The sequence below is a fragment of the Apis laboriosa genome, unplaced genomic scaffold, assembly GCF_014066325.1.
Source record: "Apis laboriosa isolate Shangri-la unplaced genomic scaffold, ASM1406632v1 scaffold2727_cov153, whole genome shotgun sequence".
Lineage (NCBI taxonomy): Eukaryota > Metazoa > Arthropoda > Insecta > Hymenoptera > Apidae > Apis > Apis laboriosa.
This window is the reverse complement of record NW_025222604.1, coordinates 1-16269: the sequence shown is the minus strand read 5'-3', so window position 1 is coordinate 16269 and position 16269 is coordinate 1. Positions and strand designations below refer to the sequence as shown.

The following is a 16269-nucleotide window of genomic DNA, read 5'->3' as shown; positions in this document are numbered from 1 at the left end:
TAAAATTAGTGACATTTCTTATCCTAGTTAATACTATATTTAATATTAGCTTTTTATTAATGATCTTCACACCCATTTTACTCTTCTTTCTTTCTTGTTTAATATTGTTTAGTATCAAAAACATTAGAAGCAGAATTCTAAAATAATTAGTAATTCACATTTTCCGTCTTTATCTGTAGCAAATAATAAAACATCTATTATGAAAAATTTAAAATTTACATATAAGAATTAATAAAAATAAATCTTTTTGTTTTATTTTTTTTTTATTTTTTATATTTTTTTTTATTTGTTATATTTTTGTTTTATTTATTGAATCAATAATTCATATTTATATATTCGCCATAATATTTAGTAAATTAATTTATAATCTTAAAATAAATTAACTCATTCAAGTCATTGGAGAAAAGATGATAACTTTTAACATTATAAAAAATGATTAATATATAATAAATAGAAAAAAATAAATCTTTTAATGATCTTATTAATGATTTTGATAAAAAACTGAATAGTTTTATATATAATATTTAATTTGTCTAAAATTAATTTAATCTATATCTTTATACAGAACAAATTATATATAATTATATGTAATTTTTATAATAAATAATTTCTATTTCTCTTAATAAATAGTTATTTTATATCTATATTGTGTTAAAAAAAACAATATGCAACATATCTTAATCAATATTATTTGATATTTCATCGTTCTATTTTTTTATAATGGTTATTATTCTTTAGGTTATGTTATTCGTGCATTACCCACGTGGATTATTTTTTGACAACTATGTCAGATCCACTACCATTACCACAAAAAAAATATTATAGACAACGTGCACATTCGAATCCTATAGCAGACCACTGCTTAGAATAGTATGTAATTATTTTCTATAAAGAAATATATATATTAAAATAAACATAATTCTATATAAATATCTTTCATTCTTTTCTTAAATGTAATTTCAGTCCTATTAAACCTGATTTAATGAATTGGAATTCATTATATCCATTTTATTTTCCATTTAACAAAGAATCTAAAGAAGATAATGATGCAAAGAAATGTGTTGAATTTGTAGATATTGGTTGTGGCTATGGAGGATTATTAGGTATAAAAATATTTTTTATTTTTTATTATATTCTATTTCATTATCTCTTATCAATAAAATATTTATTTATTTAGTTACATTATCACCAATGTTTCCTGATAATTTAATTCTTGGTATGGAGATTAGAGTAAAAGTTTCTGATTATGTTATGGATCGTATAGCTGCATTAAGATCACAATATCCTGGACAATATCAAAATATTGCATGTTTGAGAACTAATGCAATGAAGTATTTACCAAATTACTTTCAAAAAGGCCAGGTATAATAAAAATATAGTTATGTTTTTAAATCTATAATATTGATTATATTTTTAATTATTAATATATTTTTATAGTTGAAAAAGATGTTTTTCTTATATCCAGATCCACATTTTAAAAAATCTAAACATAAATGGAGAATTATAAATAAGACACTCTTGGCAGAATATGCTTATGTATTAGCTGAAGACGTAATGTTTTATATAATATTATTTAAATATTTTTATTTTTTTTTTTTACATCAATAAATAATTATATAAATATCATTTTAAGGCCACTGTATACACAGTGACAGATGTTAAAGATTTACATGAATGGATAGTAAAACATTTTCAAGAACACCCATTATTTGATAATATTTCTAAAGAAGAATTGGTAAGTCTATGTTTTAAAGAGAATAAAATTTATAATTATGTTGAAAATTATTTTTTTAAAGGATCAAGATCCCATTATTGAGAAATTATATGAAAGTACAGAAGAAGGTCAAAAAGTAACAAGAAATAAAGGAGATAAGTTTTTAGCCATCTTTAAACGTATTCCAGATCCATTTGAAAAAAAAATTAGTTGATGTCAAATATATTATAAATGTCATATACTTGTAAATAAATGAAAATTTTTATAATCATATTAGATTTTATTAGTATTTGCAAAAGATATTCTATATCCTGGTTTCATATGTTGTATATCTTCATCTTCATCATCTTCATCTAATAAAAAATTACATATTATTTAAACATACATTATCTTAGTTATAACTCAAAAAATTGAAATTAATAAACTACCTTCTCTAAATTCAAATTTAAGATCTGTTCTTTTTTGTTTAGGTAACATTTTGAAATAGTTTCGATGCCGAACATCTTCATCAGGGATTAAATGATTAACATTTAAAGTGAATTCTTCATGAATTATATCAAATGACATCTATGAAATAATAATCGTCATTTATTTTTTGATAAAAAATTGATATATAAATAAAATTTATTTTTTTCTTTACTCGTTCTAGTATTGCTTCTATAATTTTTAATGGTGGTGATATATATGATCTTCGTGCTAATCTTTTTCGCTTTGAAATATCCATTGTGAATTGAGTATAATACAAATTTCTTACAGGGATTAAATTATTTTCAATTATTTTTATAAATCTTTTAGTATTAACAATATCCCTGAAAATTATTAATTTATTATATAGACTTATTATAAAAAAAAGTTATTTTTAATAATTAATAATAATTAATTATAAAAATAATGCAAAAAAAAATTGTTACCATAATAAATTTTCCAAAATAAGTGTTATTATATAGAGCTCTTTTTCATTTATAACATTATTATAATTTTTATTATCATCAAAATGAATTACACTTAAAGGAGTAGCTTTTAGTTCTCTTAATAATTTAACTTTTATATTTTCATCTTCCACAGAATATGTACAACAACGTACACTTAATGTTTTATAGTATTTACTTGGTTCATCAAGTATTTCAATCCATGGTTTCTATATAAAACATAATAATTATTTATAATAGAATTTATTATAAATAATATTTATTTTAACTAATTACTTACTGGTACATAAATGCCTTTTTCTGTAATAGTGAATTGTTCTTTTAATTCTTGACTTAAAATATTATGTTTAATGATGCTTCTTTGGTATTCTCGTCTTTTACTAGCGTTAAAAAACATACATGGTATATGAAAATCGATTCGACCAGGATATCCTGAAGTTTCAATTCTAACTCTAAAACTTTGTACCGAACTTGGCTGCAATATACCTTTCCGAGGAAATATATCGACGCTCAATAGTCCTGGTATTTTTTGGCTATAGATATTTAAAAATTTAAAGAAAAATGAAAAGAAATTTTAGAAAATCTAAAAATTTAAAAAGTACCATTTCCATTTATAACCAAGTGCATCAAAATCTAAATTGTTATATATTAAAAGCATTCTAGTAACACTATTATGCATAGGTATGTTCCATAAGTTCATGGAATCAACACTAAAATATATAGGAAATAGTGGAGTTTTACAAGCACAAAAAGCTGGTATTCTTCTCCAAATACTAACTAATTTAAAATCAAAAATTGATTGTCCTTGTAATGTCAATTCTTCTGTTTTATCACCCATAATTATTGGAAATATTATCTAAAAATATATTAATAATTTTTAAATTATCTAATTATTTAATTTATATTACCTTATATTCACCAAACATTCTTGGTTGAAACTTAAATATAAGAGGTATAGCTGTTCCACTTTTTATGATACCATCTTGTGATAAACATGAAAAAATTTCACATTGATACTTCTCATTTAATTTATGAATATTATTAGTATCTACGGAATATGGTAAATCCTTATTCGTAATATTAAATATCCACTGTGCCTAAAATAGTATATATCAATATATACTAATCTTTATTTAAAATATTATTAATTTAAATTATTTGATTAAATTTTAATTTAAAATATTATTGAAAGATATATGAAATTATACCCTATAAAAAGGCTGTTTATTTCCAAAATAAACTTTTCCAAAATTTATTGATGGAGTACTTAAGAAATTACTTTGTGAATCATGTTCTGCTAAACAATCAATGGTCACTTTAAAAATAATATGACGATCATGTCCAATATTTAGATCCCAAGACATAATTGTTTTTCCAACTAATATGTAATGAATATTCATACCAATCACAGTTTCTTCTTCTGGCTGCAAAATCAATCAATATTTTTTCTGAATCTATATTCAATTTAAGAGAATATCTTTTTAAATACTTTACAAATTAAAAAAATCATACTTTTAACATCTTCGATTTTATATATATATCACAAATATTTTTATGAATACAGTCAATTTCTATTCGCCGAGGCAAATAACCAATTGTTTTTATAATAGGTTTACAAGAACATTGTTTGATTTTTTTCATCTTTAGAGAAATAGGCAATGTTGAAGGATTAATTATTACCCATTTTAATAAAAGAGTTCCTTTATTTAGAGTCATTGGTAAAAGGTTGATATTTACAGTTTCTGTTTCTCCTGGTAGTAAATCTATTAGAATTTCATTTAATCTAAAAACAAGACAAATAAATAATCATATAATTTAATCAGTCATATAATCGATTAAAAAAAAGTCAATCAAAAAAAATACTTGTTTATTTGTAATCGATTCCATAAAAATTGTTTACTAATGTGTATTGAATAGTCTTGATTATATCCAAAGGCACATAAATTGTCTACCTAATGTATGTATTATATATATAAATATTGCAATTTTTAATCATTTCTATGATTGAATAAATTTTAATTTTACTTTTATTGTGGGCAAAATACACATGCAAGATACACTGCAAATATCTATTGGATTGTATCTATTTACTAATATATCTGAACAAAAATTAATTCTTATTACATATTGAATTATAAATTCATAATATACTGCTGCGTGTGGAGTAATAGAAACTAGAATTTTTTTAGTTGATCCTGCAAATATAGTCTCTGATAAAGGATGTAATTTAACGTCTTTTTTAATATCTCCAAGTTCCCAATTACGATGAGTACAAATCAATGTATAATAAATATCTACTAAACTAGGATTAACAAGATCAAAAGACAATGTCTTAGTATTGTTATATTCTAACTCATCAAAATTTAATTTATTTGGATGTGCCTAAAATTTGAAATTATAAAAATGTCAATAATTTCATATTAATTTCGTATCGATTTTTAAAGTTATTTTATATAATTTTTACTTCTAATAATCCCATTTCACTACTTCCACGAATACGTAGATTTACAAAACTTTTTGACCCAATAGAAGCTCCATTTTTTATAACAATCAAAAGGCATTGTATTTCGAAATCATAATCTTTATTTATTTCATTTGGAGCAAACAAACATTCTTGATACAATGTATCATTTGCATCAATTTTTCCATGAATAAATTGTACCTTAAATTCAGATGGTAAATTATAAAATTCATATCTGTAAATAAATATGTGAAATTATTATTATTATTTATTTAAAGATACTTTTATAGATTTTTTTAAATAAAAATATTAATTACTTTATTTCATGACGAGTAACATTTCTCATTCCAAGTTGTAAAAATTGTTGGCAACCTGGCAAAACTGATGGAAAACTTAATAAATTATTATTATTAAAAACAAGATTTGCATACTCTGCATATCCTTTAAAATCTATATAATTTTCATTTTTTGTATTCCCATTAAAATATATTGACCATCTTTCTATATAAATTTGTTCATTTTTAGGTTTAGATGTCATTTCAACAATAATTATTTGATAATCTCTGTAATTAATTTAGTAATTAATAATCTCTAATTAAAATTAAATTTATTTAATAAATATATTAAATAAATTATTTGTCATACTGATAAATTACACCAAGCATTGGTTTTACAATGAAATGACTTGCTGATGGTGAAACAAATTGAAACATAAGAGGTAAATGACCAAATTTTTTAATCAGGAAAGTGGTATAAACTGGATATGGTGGTACACTTGGTGGCATTATTACTGTTTGAGGAATTTCATATTGTGGAATCCACCCACTTGATGTAATAGGAAAAGAATGACCTAAAACATACTTAAAGTTTTAAATATTTCATTGTAATTCATTATTATTTGAAACATTTCTAATTCATATTCAATTTTCAATATAAATAAAAAATCTTAAACTCTAGCATAAAATATTTTTATTATAATATAATATCAAACCTATTACTGTCATTGATAAAACAAATGGGAAAGTAAAAAGCTTCTCTTGTTCCAAGAAAATAGAACAAATAATCTCTCTTCCAAAAAGATTATTTTTTATATTAGGATTAAATGTAAGTTCAAATAAAGCAGATTGATTCTTACGAAGTATCATTTCAGAAGGCGTTACATAAAAAATTCCATCAGTATCTATATAAGAAATAAATTAAAAAGTCAATGAACAAATTTAATTATGTATATAAATTCTTTCTTCCAGACATACCTTTTTCCCAGATAATTAATAAATTTGAATGGATATGATTTGTGAGACATATTGAGTGAGGTATTCTCTGAATAATATTTTCTACATCAACATCTACTTGACCAAAATTGAAATAATGCTTTGATAAAGATGCAGGAGGCAGATATTTTAATGTATCAGTAGTATCTCTCATATATCCTTTAAAGCCATCTTTTTCCATCCAAGGATAAGGAATAGATTTTATAGTTTCTTTTTTAATAAATACTGAGTAACAATAACCATATAATTCTATAATAATTGGTTCCTATATTATAATCAAATTTATATATAAATGAATAAAAGAATAATTTTCTCCTAGATATTATAAATTTTGATTAAGTTTTTTTTATTTACTTGATATAAAATTAAAATAATCAAATAATATGTATATCTTCCTTCTTTTGGCGGTATAAATGTAATCGTAACATATTTGTAAGAATAAGCATTAATAACACCATATCTTGTGTCTAATTGAAAAATCCTATGTTTTTCGTCTATATTAAACATGAAAGTCGCTGCAACTTTAGAATCATTCGATAATTTAATTCGTTTTTTAACCTTAGAATTTTTATTTGTATTCATAAAGATTCTTTTTGTTGAAGAAATTACTTTAGGACCTTAAAATATGAAATATATAAAATTAGAAAAAATCAAAATAATATAATTTAATTTAATATAATTAATTTAATATAATTAATAATATAATTTAATTCTAAGGTTAAAATTTAATTTAAAAGAAAATCAAAATATTAAATGAAATATTAAATTAAAATATAAAATTAATTTTTTTGTGTATAATTAATTTAATTTAAAAATTAAATTCAAAACTTGCGCTAAATATAAACGTAAAATTTATATTATTAAATATTTAGATACTTTTTATATATTAAAATTTTAATAGATAAGATAAAGATACCAATACTAGATCCATAGGTAATAATTTTCATGTATGCTCCATTGTTATCTATGATTATAAAATAATCAACATTTCTAGAAGATACGACTAAAGGCCGATAATAAATTTCACATAAGAATTTTTCATCAGGACCTAAAGTCCAAGTATAAGAATGTAAATGAAATACATGATCCAAAGGATTTGTAATCGGATCTCTTTGAACCTGATATAATTGTTCTTTCTGCAATAATCATATAAATTAATAAAATTTCTCAAAAATAAAATATGTCAAAAATGCAATTTTTTTTTGAAAAAACTATTAATAAAGTAATAAAATAAAAAAATGCTTAAAAAAATTTGTAAAAAATTTTATATTTAAAAATAAAGGGATTATAAAATTTATTTTTTTTAATGTATAATTAATATACATAATATTATAATATATATAATATAACATCTTGAGATATATATAATTATACAATTAATTATATTAAGTATATTTACATAAGATTCATTCCATATCTCTATTGTCTTTGTTGCCGTTTTACCAATTTCCACATTTCCATAATCAATCTTCATAACTTTCATTTTGTTTTCAAAACTTCAAGAATTTTATTTATTCTTTTTATAATTATATTTTTACAGAAATGTATATATTTTCATTTAACATATATCTTGTCGAGATTATCGATTTCAATCTCGATCTCTCGTATCTTAGTTTACTTGGGATATATTCGTTTTGTTTTGATACGCAAGGAATGACATATTCGAATTGCATAGATGGTGAATTAAATCTAATCGATTCTTTGAAAACGTTTTACAATAATTCTTATAATTCTCTTTTTCTTACTCATATTCTCTAAGAAATTAGCCATAGACATCATCGACTGGTAATCGATGGTGACGTTATCCATATTCTTTATGGCTTTTTGACAGTTGTTATAAAAATGGCTCAATGGAATATTTTATATTTTCTTTGCTTATTATTATTTTTTATGAACAATTGCATGAATTATAGTTCGTGCGCGTATTCCAATCACTATATTGAATGTGAGATTTTTTGAAAAAATACAATAGATTTTTTTCTAAAAATGATATTTAATGTATAATTTTTTCTTGTAGACGATTTGAATATGGAAAAATTGTGTCATATATTTACTAAAATGTCAACTATTGATATGAAAATTGATGCAGTGATAGTCCGAGCAAAACACATGTTGGATCGATGGAATGTTCATACTAATTTTCATTGCAAGTTCAAACTTGTAACAGCTAAAGGATATGGATTATTTGGAGTCATTCAAAAAATGTCTTTTAGACAAAATGAAACACAATGTATAGATTATGTACAAGTAAATATTAACTTAATTATGTTTAATAAATATTAGAATTCTATTAAAGTCATAAATTATATTAATTCTATTAAAGTCATTAATATTATATTAATAATAAAATGATTAAATATATAATATATAATTAATATTTAATAATAATAATAATAATAAATACAGTAATTTTTAAAAATCTATTTTAGTTTAAACGAAAAGATGATCATCGGACAGAGAAGTTTTGTGGTTTTCTTGATCGCAGTAAAATAAAATATTATGAAGCTCCTGAACCAGAAAGCAGAATGCATTTATCTGAATCATTAACAAGAATTTATGCTGAATATGATCCAAGTAATAAAAAATCTGCAGAATTAGAAACTGAAATATTCATTTCAAAAAAAAAATTAGAAGAGGGAGAATTTCTTACTCTTAATATTGCTTATACTTCTTTTACAAGTAAGTTTATTTAATGTTAATAATTTTTCACAAATATTAAAATAAATTATATTTCTAATCTAATATATTTAATATTATAGATTGTAGTAATATAGATTCAGATAAATACACACCAATTGGTCTCAATACTTGTATGTTGAATGATTTTTTTTGTGATGGAATATACAATTGTGTACCAGGTATTTGCTCTGATGAGGATAAATGCCCAAGTAGTATGAATGAAATTATTAGCACTGGTACTGGCACAAAAGTAACAGTAGGTGCAGTGACTACTTTGATTTTATGCTTTATCATATTTGTTATGTGTTTATGGATATGTAAAAGATCACAAAAATTATGTTGGTCTATGGATTGTGCTGATCCAAATGTATGTTCGAGACCAGCGCCATTATCACGCGATACCGAACGATCTGTAAATCCACCAGTTCCCACGGCACCAATGTTAGAAATCGCAGTCTCTTCAGCAGTTGCTGATAAAGATTTACCACCTAGTTACGACTCATTATTTCCAGAACAAACTAATTCTGTTAGATCATAATTTTTGAACATAAGTTCTTATGTGTAACTAATACATATTGACAGCATATTATCTAATGTTTTAATTAGATGTTGCTGTACATAATACAGTCTTCAAATATATGGTATGAATGAGTGCCTTTCTGAATGAATTAAATATAGTTACATAAACAAGTACTCGAAGAAAAATCAATTTTTTTTTAGCATTTTATATCAATTTTTTGATCAATATTATATATATTAACGTTTATAACTGAACATTTTTATATTTTATGTTACACAATTCTAAAAAAAGTATACGTAATTATAAAAAAACTATACTGAAATATAAATATAAGATTAATAATGTGTAAAATATAATGGCCATTACGAAATGCCAATTATTCAACAACAAAAAGTTATTTTAGGACAATATTTTGTTTATAGCTTGTAAGTGTCTTTTAATATTGTAAAAATACAGTATTTAATAAATTTAATATTTATACAAAATTGCTTTTTAATTATATTATATATAAAAAAATTATTAATTATTTATTAATTTATATTTAATTATAAAATTTAATTATAAAATTGATATAATTTTCATTACTGTGAATCTGTATTACATGTTGAGATATATTCATGTAACCATAAACAAGCATTGATAATATTATCAATTTCAGCAGTTCCTGATGCCAATGGATGATTATCTTCATAAAGAAGCATCCTGTAATATAATTAATTGCAAAACAATGTAAGCAACTTAGCAAAACTTTTAAATTACAGAAATATAGTAATGTTTTCCAAAATTATATATATAAAATAATAATAATATATTAAATAATAATAAAATTCAAAACTAAGAAATTAGTATAACTTGAAGTAAAAAAATCATAGATTTGTCAATAATTACAAGTAATTATTAACAAAATGAAGATACAAATATTATATTATCTTACAATTTAGTCTGAAAAACATTATACAATATGATTTGCACTTGATTTATTTTAACTACTTACTTGGTTTTAACATTATTTGCCTTAAGACGTTGGTACCATAATTTTCCTTGAGATGGAGGTACACGTAAGTCATTTGAACCAATACATAATAAGGTAGGAGCTTTTACTTTGTCAACATGAATAATCGGAGAACATTTAAACATCTTCACAAACATTTCAACTCGATCTGATTCTGAGATTGGTATGTTTTCATCAAAAGAATAATTAATTTCAGCAGCACACCTGAAATAAAATGCTTTATGAAATTTATAATTAAAATAATATTAGATTCAATCTTTCTATCATCAGGTTTTTTTTTTTGTTAAACTTTATTGTGCTTAATTTTATTAAGCTTACTTAATTCTTTCTTCCTTATTCAGAGTATTGCGACTGCAATATAAATGAAATAATTCCAAAAGAAATTCAATTAAAAAAACATGAAAATATATAAAAATATATTAATGTTTTACCAATCTGGAATATCTGATATAGTGAACATAGCAGCAATATCAATTACAGGATTTCTTGCAACAACAGCTTTATATAAATTCTATAAGAATAAGTTGTTATTAATTATTATATTAATTTTACAAATTAGATAAAAATATAGTTATTCAATTCAATATTTGATAAAAATACCAAGCAATTTATGAACATACTGGATATTGACCACTTAAATGAGCGACTAAGAATCCACCATGTGAACCACCACAAAGTCCTATTTTATCTGGATTTAACCACGAATATTTTTGTAAAGCTTCGTTTGTAGCAGTTACACAATCTTTTACATCAATATTTCCAACTTTTCCTTGAAGATATTCAACGTTTTTTGAACCCATTCCGGTAGAACCACGATAATTAACTTGTATTATTGCAAAACCTTAAATAAATAATTTTTGCATTATGATAATTCAAATATTAATCATCGTAAAACGAATATTTACCTGATAAAACAAACAAAAAATAATCAAGTATAAATGAATTTGCATAGTTAGAATGAGGTCCACCATGTATTACAATTATTAAAGGTACAGATTTATCACTTCCATTTTTTGGTCCAAAATAAATAAAGTTAAAATGTTCTACAAAATCATTAAAAAATATTTACTTTGTATTTTTTATTATTAAAATAAATTACTTACTTATTTCTTCGTCATTATCGTAATCATATTCGGAAGCTTCGTACATTAAATTTTCAGATCCAGGAATCATTGTGGAAATAGAAATTTTATTTCTTTTAATAAAACCATTGTTAATTTCTGAATCAAATCTTCCTACTGTAAGATAAGGTGGTTCCAAGAGAGAAGTTTCCAAAAACACAATAATATTATTTTTTACATCCAAAATATTAAGACTACTTTTATCATTTTGAATCTCTGTTATTATTTTTGTTTCTATAAATTATGTTTTTGTTATATTACAATCTTATTTTAAGGAGAAAAAAATTTAATAAATATTAAATATATTTTGTTTTTTTACTTGTATGAATAATATAAGATCGTGTATTATTTTGTTGAGGTGTACTCAAAAATACATATTCTGAATCATTACTCCAACATCGATTTGGTAAACGACCATACAAACCATAAAACTTATCAGCATTTTGAATAGATATACTTGATTCTACAATATCTATAAGTATTTTAACCTAAATAAAAGATAACAATACAAATTTAAAAATAGCATTAAATTATATACATATACATAATTATATACAATTATTATACATATTTTAATATATAAATACCTTCAAATTTTCAGAATTGAATTCAAGATGCATAAGTCTGTGAGCATTATGGTGTGCACCACCTGCTTCTCTTTCCAACCAAATTAGATATTTTCTATCAGGGCTAAACCTAGGACTATGGACAGCACATCCATCATTTGAAAGATTTTCTAAAAGATTAATATAATATTATATTATTATATAAATTAATATAAATATATATTTATTATTAAAATATATAATTTATAAACTAAAAAATAATTAAGTATTTCTTACTGTATTCTCCATTTTTCAATAAAAATATCCAAGAAAGTCTATTAGTACAGGCAATGAGACCTAAATGTCTTGGTTCATGTTTCCATGCTACACCAATTATACTTTCACTATCTTCAGCCCATAATACTTGAGCAGGTGATAATTCATCTGGTATACCTGAGAGAACTGAAATTGTGTCTGTTGTTGTATCAAGGACAGCAACAATTGGACGGTATTTACCTACCAATTGTTCTCCCCAATGAGGTTTGTAAATATATTCATTACCCTATATTAAATATTTTATTAACAAAATTTTAATTATATATTCTAAATTTTAATTATATATTATAAAAAAAAATAAAATAATTTACCACTGTTATTTCTCTTTCTTCTTTTTTATCTTTATCTTCTTTATTACATGGTTTTTGTTTATAAAATGGTTCAGATTTTGGTAGTTTTTTTTCAGCAATGTATAATATTTTTGTTTTATCTGGAGACCATTGAAAAGAAGCAAATTGAGCTAAAACAGAAAGAACAAAATTTTTTAATTCTTATTAATTAAATTATATATATATAAATAAATTATATATATATATAATTAAGAATTAATAATTACAATCTGTGTATACATCTCCATGCACATCCAATGCTGCTAAATCATAATTTTTTATAAGTTTTTGTTTATCCCAAATTTCAATAAATTGTTTTGTAGTATTCTCAATTGTAGTTTGTCTTAATATAGCTTTATATTGTTGATCTTCAGTATAATCAGATAAAAGCCTTTAATATAAATTTTTTTTTTTAAATGTACATTATAAAAATATAATAAATTTTATTTCTATAATATATATATATCATACTCTGTGGTAATATCAATAGGAAAACATTCAGATTGTATTTGTAATTCTGAATCTAAAATATAATCCTGACAAAATTTTTGATTTGTTTTCCTTTCCAAATTTCTTTGAGACCATGCACTTAAAATTGATATTCTATTTTCACTTAATTCAAAAATTTTTGCACCATTTAGAGATGGATATTGTGCTAATGTTTTATACAAATTAACAATTTGTTTAACCTAAAAATATTTCTTTTTAATTTTATAAAAGCATTTTTTATAAAAAAAATTGATTTAATATTTTTAAATTTTATATACCTGACTTGATGCCATTATATGGAGATATTTATTCCACAATATATCAAAGTCTATTAGCAATCTGTACAAAATATGCTACATGAAGGCTTTTAAATATTGATAAGAATCAGATGATAACAAATGTAAATAATTTAATGTGAAAAATTTGTATCAATGTTTAATATTACGTTTTAATTACTGATAAATGATAATTTTTAAGTAAAAATATGTTAATAATTCATATCTTTTGAGACAGATAAAAATTGTTTTAAAATTATTTAAATTATTTTATATTTTATATAAAATTTATATAAAGAATATTATTTATTAATAAAATAAATGGTAGCAAATAATTAGAACTTTTCATATGTAATATTAAGAACTACATGTGCACGTAGTAATAAATAAAATCGTATAACGGATAGATAAAAACATGTAATAAATTCAATCTGTGTAATTTTTAGTATATAAATATTTTTACATTTATACTACAAATGTATTATATTCATATATATACATATACATACTATTTTTATATGCTTTCCCACTTCTGTCAATTTCTTACTTTGAAACATTCATGTATTTCTCAATATAATTAAATTAGACAAATTTACGTATTCGTAGTGTCATCTCGCGTTAGGACACTGGAAGTTCAGACTTATTAGTAGGAACATAGAATATACAAGAAGGTATTCGTGACGTCACAAACAAAGAAAGTTCTGTGTGAGAAAAACAGAGAGATCACGTGCCACTAATTTTACTTATACGGCTCCTATTATTTCTCATTTCGAAGACATTATATTAAAAATTAATTAATTACTATTTTTCTATTAATAATTTTTTCATTTTTAAACTCACATTTTAAAATTAGAACCTTAAACAATTTTTTTATATAAATTTTCTTATATAAATTTTAGAAATTCTTTTCAATTAATTATTTATGATCATTCAATTAATTATAATGATCATCATAGAATATATTTCAATTATAAATTCTTGATCTATGATCGAGTAATAAACAAACAATTTATTCATTTAAATAACGATAAAATTATAAATAAAAATTACATGGAAATGTAGATGAGAAAACAATGTTTGAAATACATATATTTGCATGTAGAAATAAATCTTATAATAATATAAAATTAATGACGAAGCTACATAAAAATCCATCACATGTTACGTTAGTTTAATCGTTGACAAATAATTAAATGAAAAAAATTTCTCAAGAATAGAATTTAACATTATAATATATAAATAATGAATAAAGCAAAAAAAGAGAATATAATATAAAAGTTAATTATCATAAAGTAAAAAAAATTGAAACATTGGAGAGGAATTTAACCTCAAAATTAAAAAAAAGTCTGAAAGAAATGGAATATAAAAAAAGGATTTAATATAAATATTATCTGAATTAAAGGAAACATTTAAACAAAAAAATTAAATTTTCTTTTTTACGTATGTTTTTTCTAACTCAAGAATTTAACACTCATGTTAAATTCTTTCTTTGTTGTTTTTTGGATTTAGATTTTTTTTTAAATATTGATAATTTTTCCATACGGCAATTTTTGCAATTTTTAAAAATATTTTTTTTATTCTTTTTGTATATTAGGATGTTCAATTCTTCTGTTATATCCTGCAGCTTTATTAGATTTAGTTAATTGTTATATTAAATTTCTTTTTTATGTTTTTTTTTTTTTCTCTTTCAACATTATCAACAACGTTATTGTTGTTAAATTCTTTTTTAATGTTTTAATTCTTTTAAATTTTTTAATTTTGAGATAAAATTCTTCAGCTTCAATCTTTTTTTATCAACTTTATAGTAGTTAATTTTTTTATGTTGCATTTTTTTATGTGTGCATTCTCTTCTTATGTTTGCATATTTGCATGTTTGCATATTCATTCATTTATTTATTCATTATTTTTATATTACAACATATAAACTCATTTATATGTTGCAACATAACAATTAACTAAATCTTATTACAATGCTGCAATATATAAGAATAGAATTTAATATTTTAATACATAAATAATGAATAAAACATAAAAAGAGAATATAATATAAAAGTTAATTATCATAAAGTAAAAAAAATTGAAACATTGGAGAGGAATTTAATTAATTTAACCTCAAAGTTAAAAAAAGTCTAAAAGAAATGGAATATAAAGAAAAGGATTTAATATAATTATTATCTAAATTAAAGGAAACATTTAAACAAAACAATTAAATTTTCTTTTTTACATATATTTTTTTCTAACTCAAGAATTTAATACTCATGTTAAATTTTTTCTTTGTTGTTTTTTGGATTTAGATTTTTTTTTAAACTTTGATATTAATTTCTTCTCCTATGTTTCATTCTTTTTTTATTTTAGTATTATAGTAGTTGTGTCATATTCTTTTTTAATTTTTTCATTATTTATTATTTATGTTCTATATTGTTAAATTTTTTTTTATGTATACATATATATATATATATATATATATATTCTTTCAATTAAATTAATTTATGTGTCAAATTTTATTTATATTCTTTACATTTTTTTTAGACTTATTTAACTTTAAAGTTATTCTTCTTTTATATTTTAATTCTGTTCAGATTTTGTTC

The 16269-nt window shown here is 21.8% G+C and overlaps 4 protein-coding genes across 7 annotated transcripts; 2 read left to right on the top strand and 2 right to left on the bottom strand.

Annotated features, from left to right (window-relative positions):
- Nucleotides 1-99: 99 nt before the first annotated feature.
- LOC122714030 (tRNA (guanine-N(7)-)-methyltransferase) lies at nucleotides 100-1987 on the top strand. 2 transcript variants are annotated; one of them, XM_043935015.1, is made up of 7 exons: nucleotides 100-149; nucleotides 739-870; nucleotides 964-1103; nucleotides 1178-1362; nucleotides 1438-1551; nucleotides 1634-1735; nucleotides 1797-1987. In XM_043935015.1, exons 2-7 carry the CDS (start codon nucleotides 785-787, stop codon nucleotides 1926-1928), a joined length of 759 nt encoding a protein of 252 aa, XP_043790950.1. In that variant the 5' UTR covers nucleotides 100-149; nucleotides 739-784; the 3' UTR covers nucleotides 1929-1987. The 2 variants fall into 2 exon arrangements, with proteins under 2 accessions (XP_043790950.1, XP_043790948.1); XM_043935013.1 differs by lacking the exon at nucleotides 100-149 and having other exon boundaries at nucleotides 677-870.
- LOC122714026 (cilia- and flagella-associated protein 65-like) lies at nucleotides 1974-7873 on the bottom strand. 2 transcript variants are annotated; one of them, XM_043935008.1, is made up of 19 exons: nucleotides 7775-7873; nucleotides 7292-7511; nucleotides 6730-6992; nucleotides 6358-6640; nucleotides 6096-6284; nucleotides 5750-5954; nucleotides 5422-5667; nucleotides 5108-5339; nucleotides 4669-5025; nucleotides 4507-4595; nucleotides 4156-4426; nucleotides 3852-4067; nucleotides 3552-3740; nucleotides 3246-3499; nucleotides 2924-3176; nucleotides 2626-2852; nucleotides 2355-2523; nucleotides 2143-2281; nucleotides 1974-2067 (listed from the first exon to the last, which is right to left on the bottom strand). In XM_043935008.1, exons 1-19 carry the CDS (start codon nucleotides 7856-7858, stop codon nucleotides 1988-1990), a joined length of 3966 nt encoding a protein of 1321 aa, XP_043790943.1. In that variant the 5' UTR covers nucleotides 7859-7873; the 3' UTR covers nucleotides 1974-1987. The 2 variants fall into 2 exon arrangements, with proteins under 2 accessions (XP_043790943.1, XP_043790944.1); XM_043935009.1 differs by having other exon boundaries at nucleotides 6240-6284.
- A 313-nt stretch (nucleotides 7874-8186) lies between these two features.
- On the top strand, nucleotides 8187-10059 carry LOC122714029. Its single transcript, XM_043935012.1, has 4 exons — nucleotides 8187-8320; nucleotides 8393-8622; nucleotides 8805-9054; nucleotides 9135-10059. Exons 1-4 carry the CDS (start codon nucleotides 8218-8220, stop codon nucleotides 9590-9592), a joined length of 1041 nt encoding a protein of 346 aa, XP_043790947.1. The 5' UTR covers nucleotides 8187-8217; the 3' UTR covers nucleotides 9593-10059.
- A 38-nt stretch (nucleotides 10060-10097) lies between these two features.
- Nucleotides 10098-14281, bottom strand: LOC122714028 (acylamino-acid-releasing enzyme-like). 2 transcript variants are annotated; one of them, XM_043935010.1, is made up of 15 exons: nucleotides 14191-14281; nucleotides 13685-13745; nucleotides 13389-13606; nucleotides 13145-13308; nucleotides 12900-13048; nucleotides 12550-12814; nucleotides 12295-12443; nucleotides 12027-12195; nucleotides 11690-11941; nucleotides 11492-11629; nucleotides 11207-11427; nucleotides 11018-11097; nucleotides 10905-10937; nucleotides 10569-10790; nucleotides 10098-10276 (listed from the first exon to the last, which is right to left on the bottom strand). In XM_043935010.1, exons 2-15 carry the CDS (start codon nucleotides 13697-13699, stop codon nucleotides 10156-10158), a joined length of 2196 nt encoding a protein of 731 aa, XP_043790945.1. In that variant the 5' UTR covers nucleotides 13700-13745; nucleotides 14191-14281; the 3' UTR covers nucleotides 10098-10155. The 2 variants fall into 2 exon arrangements, with proteins under 2 accessions (XP_043790945.1, XP_043790946.1); XM_043935011.1 differs by lacking the exons at nucleotides 10905-10937; nucleotides 14191-14281 and having other exon boundaries at nucleotides 13685-13843.
- Nucleotides 14282-16269: the final 1988 nt, after the last annotated feature.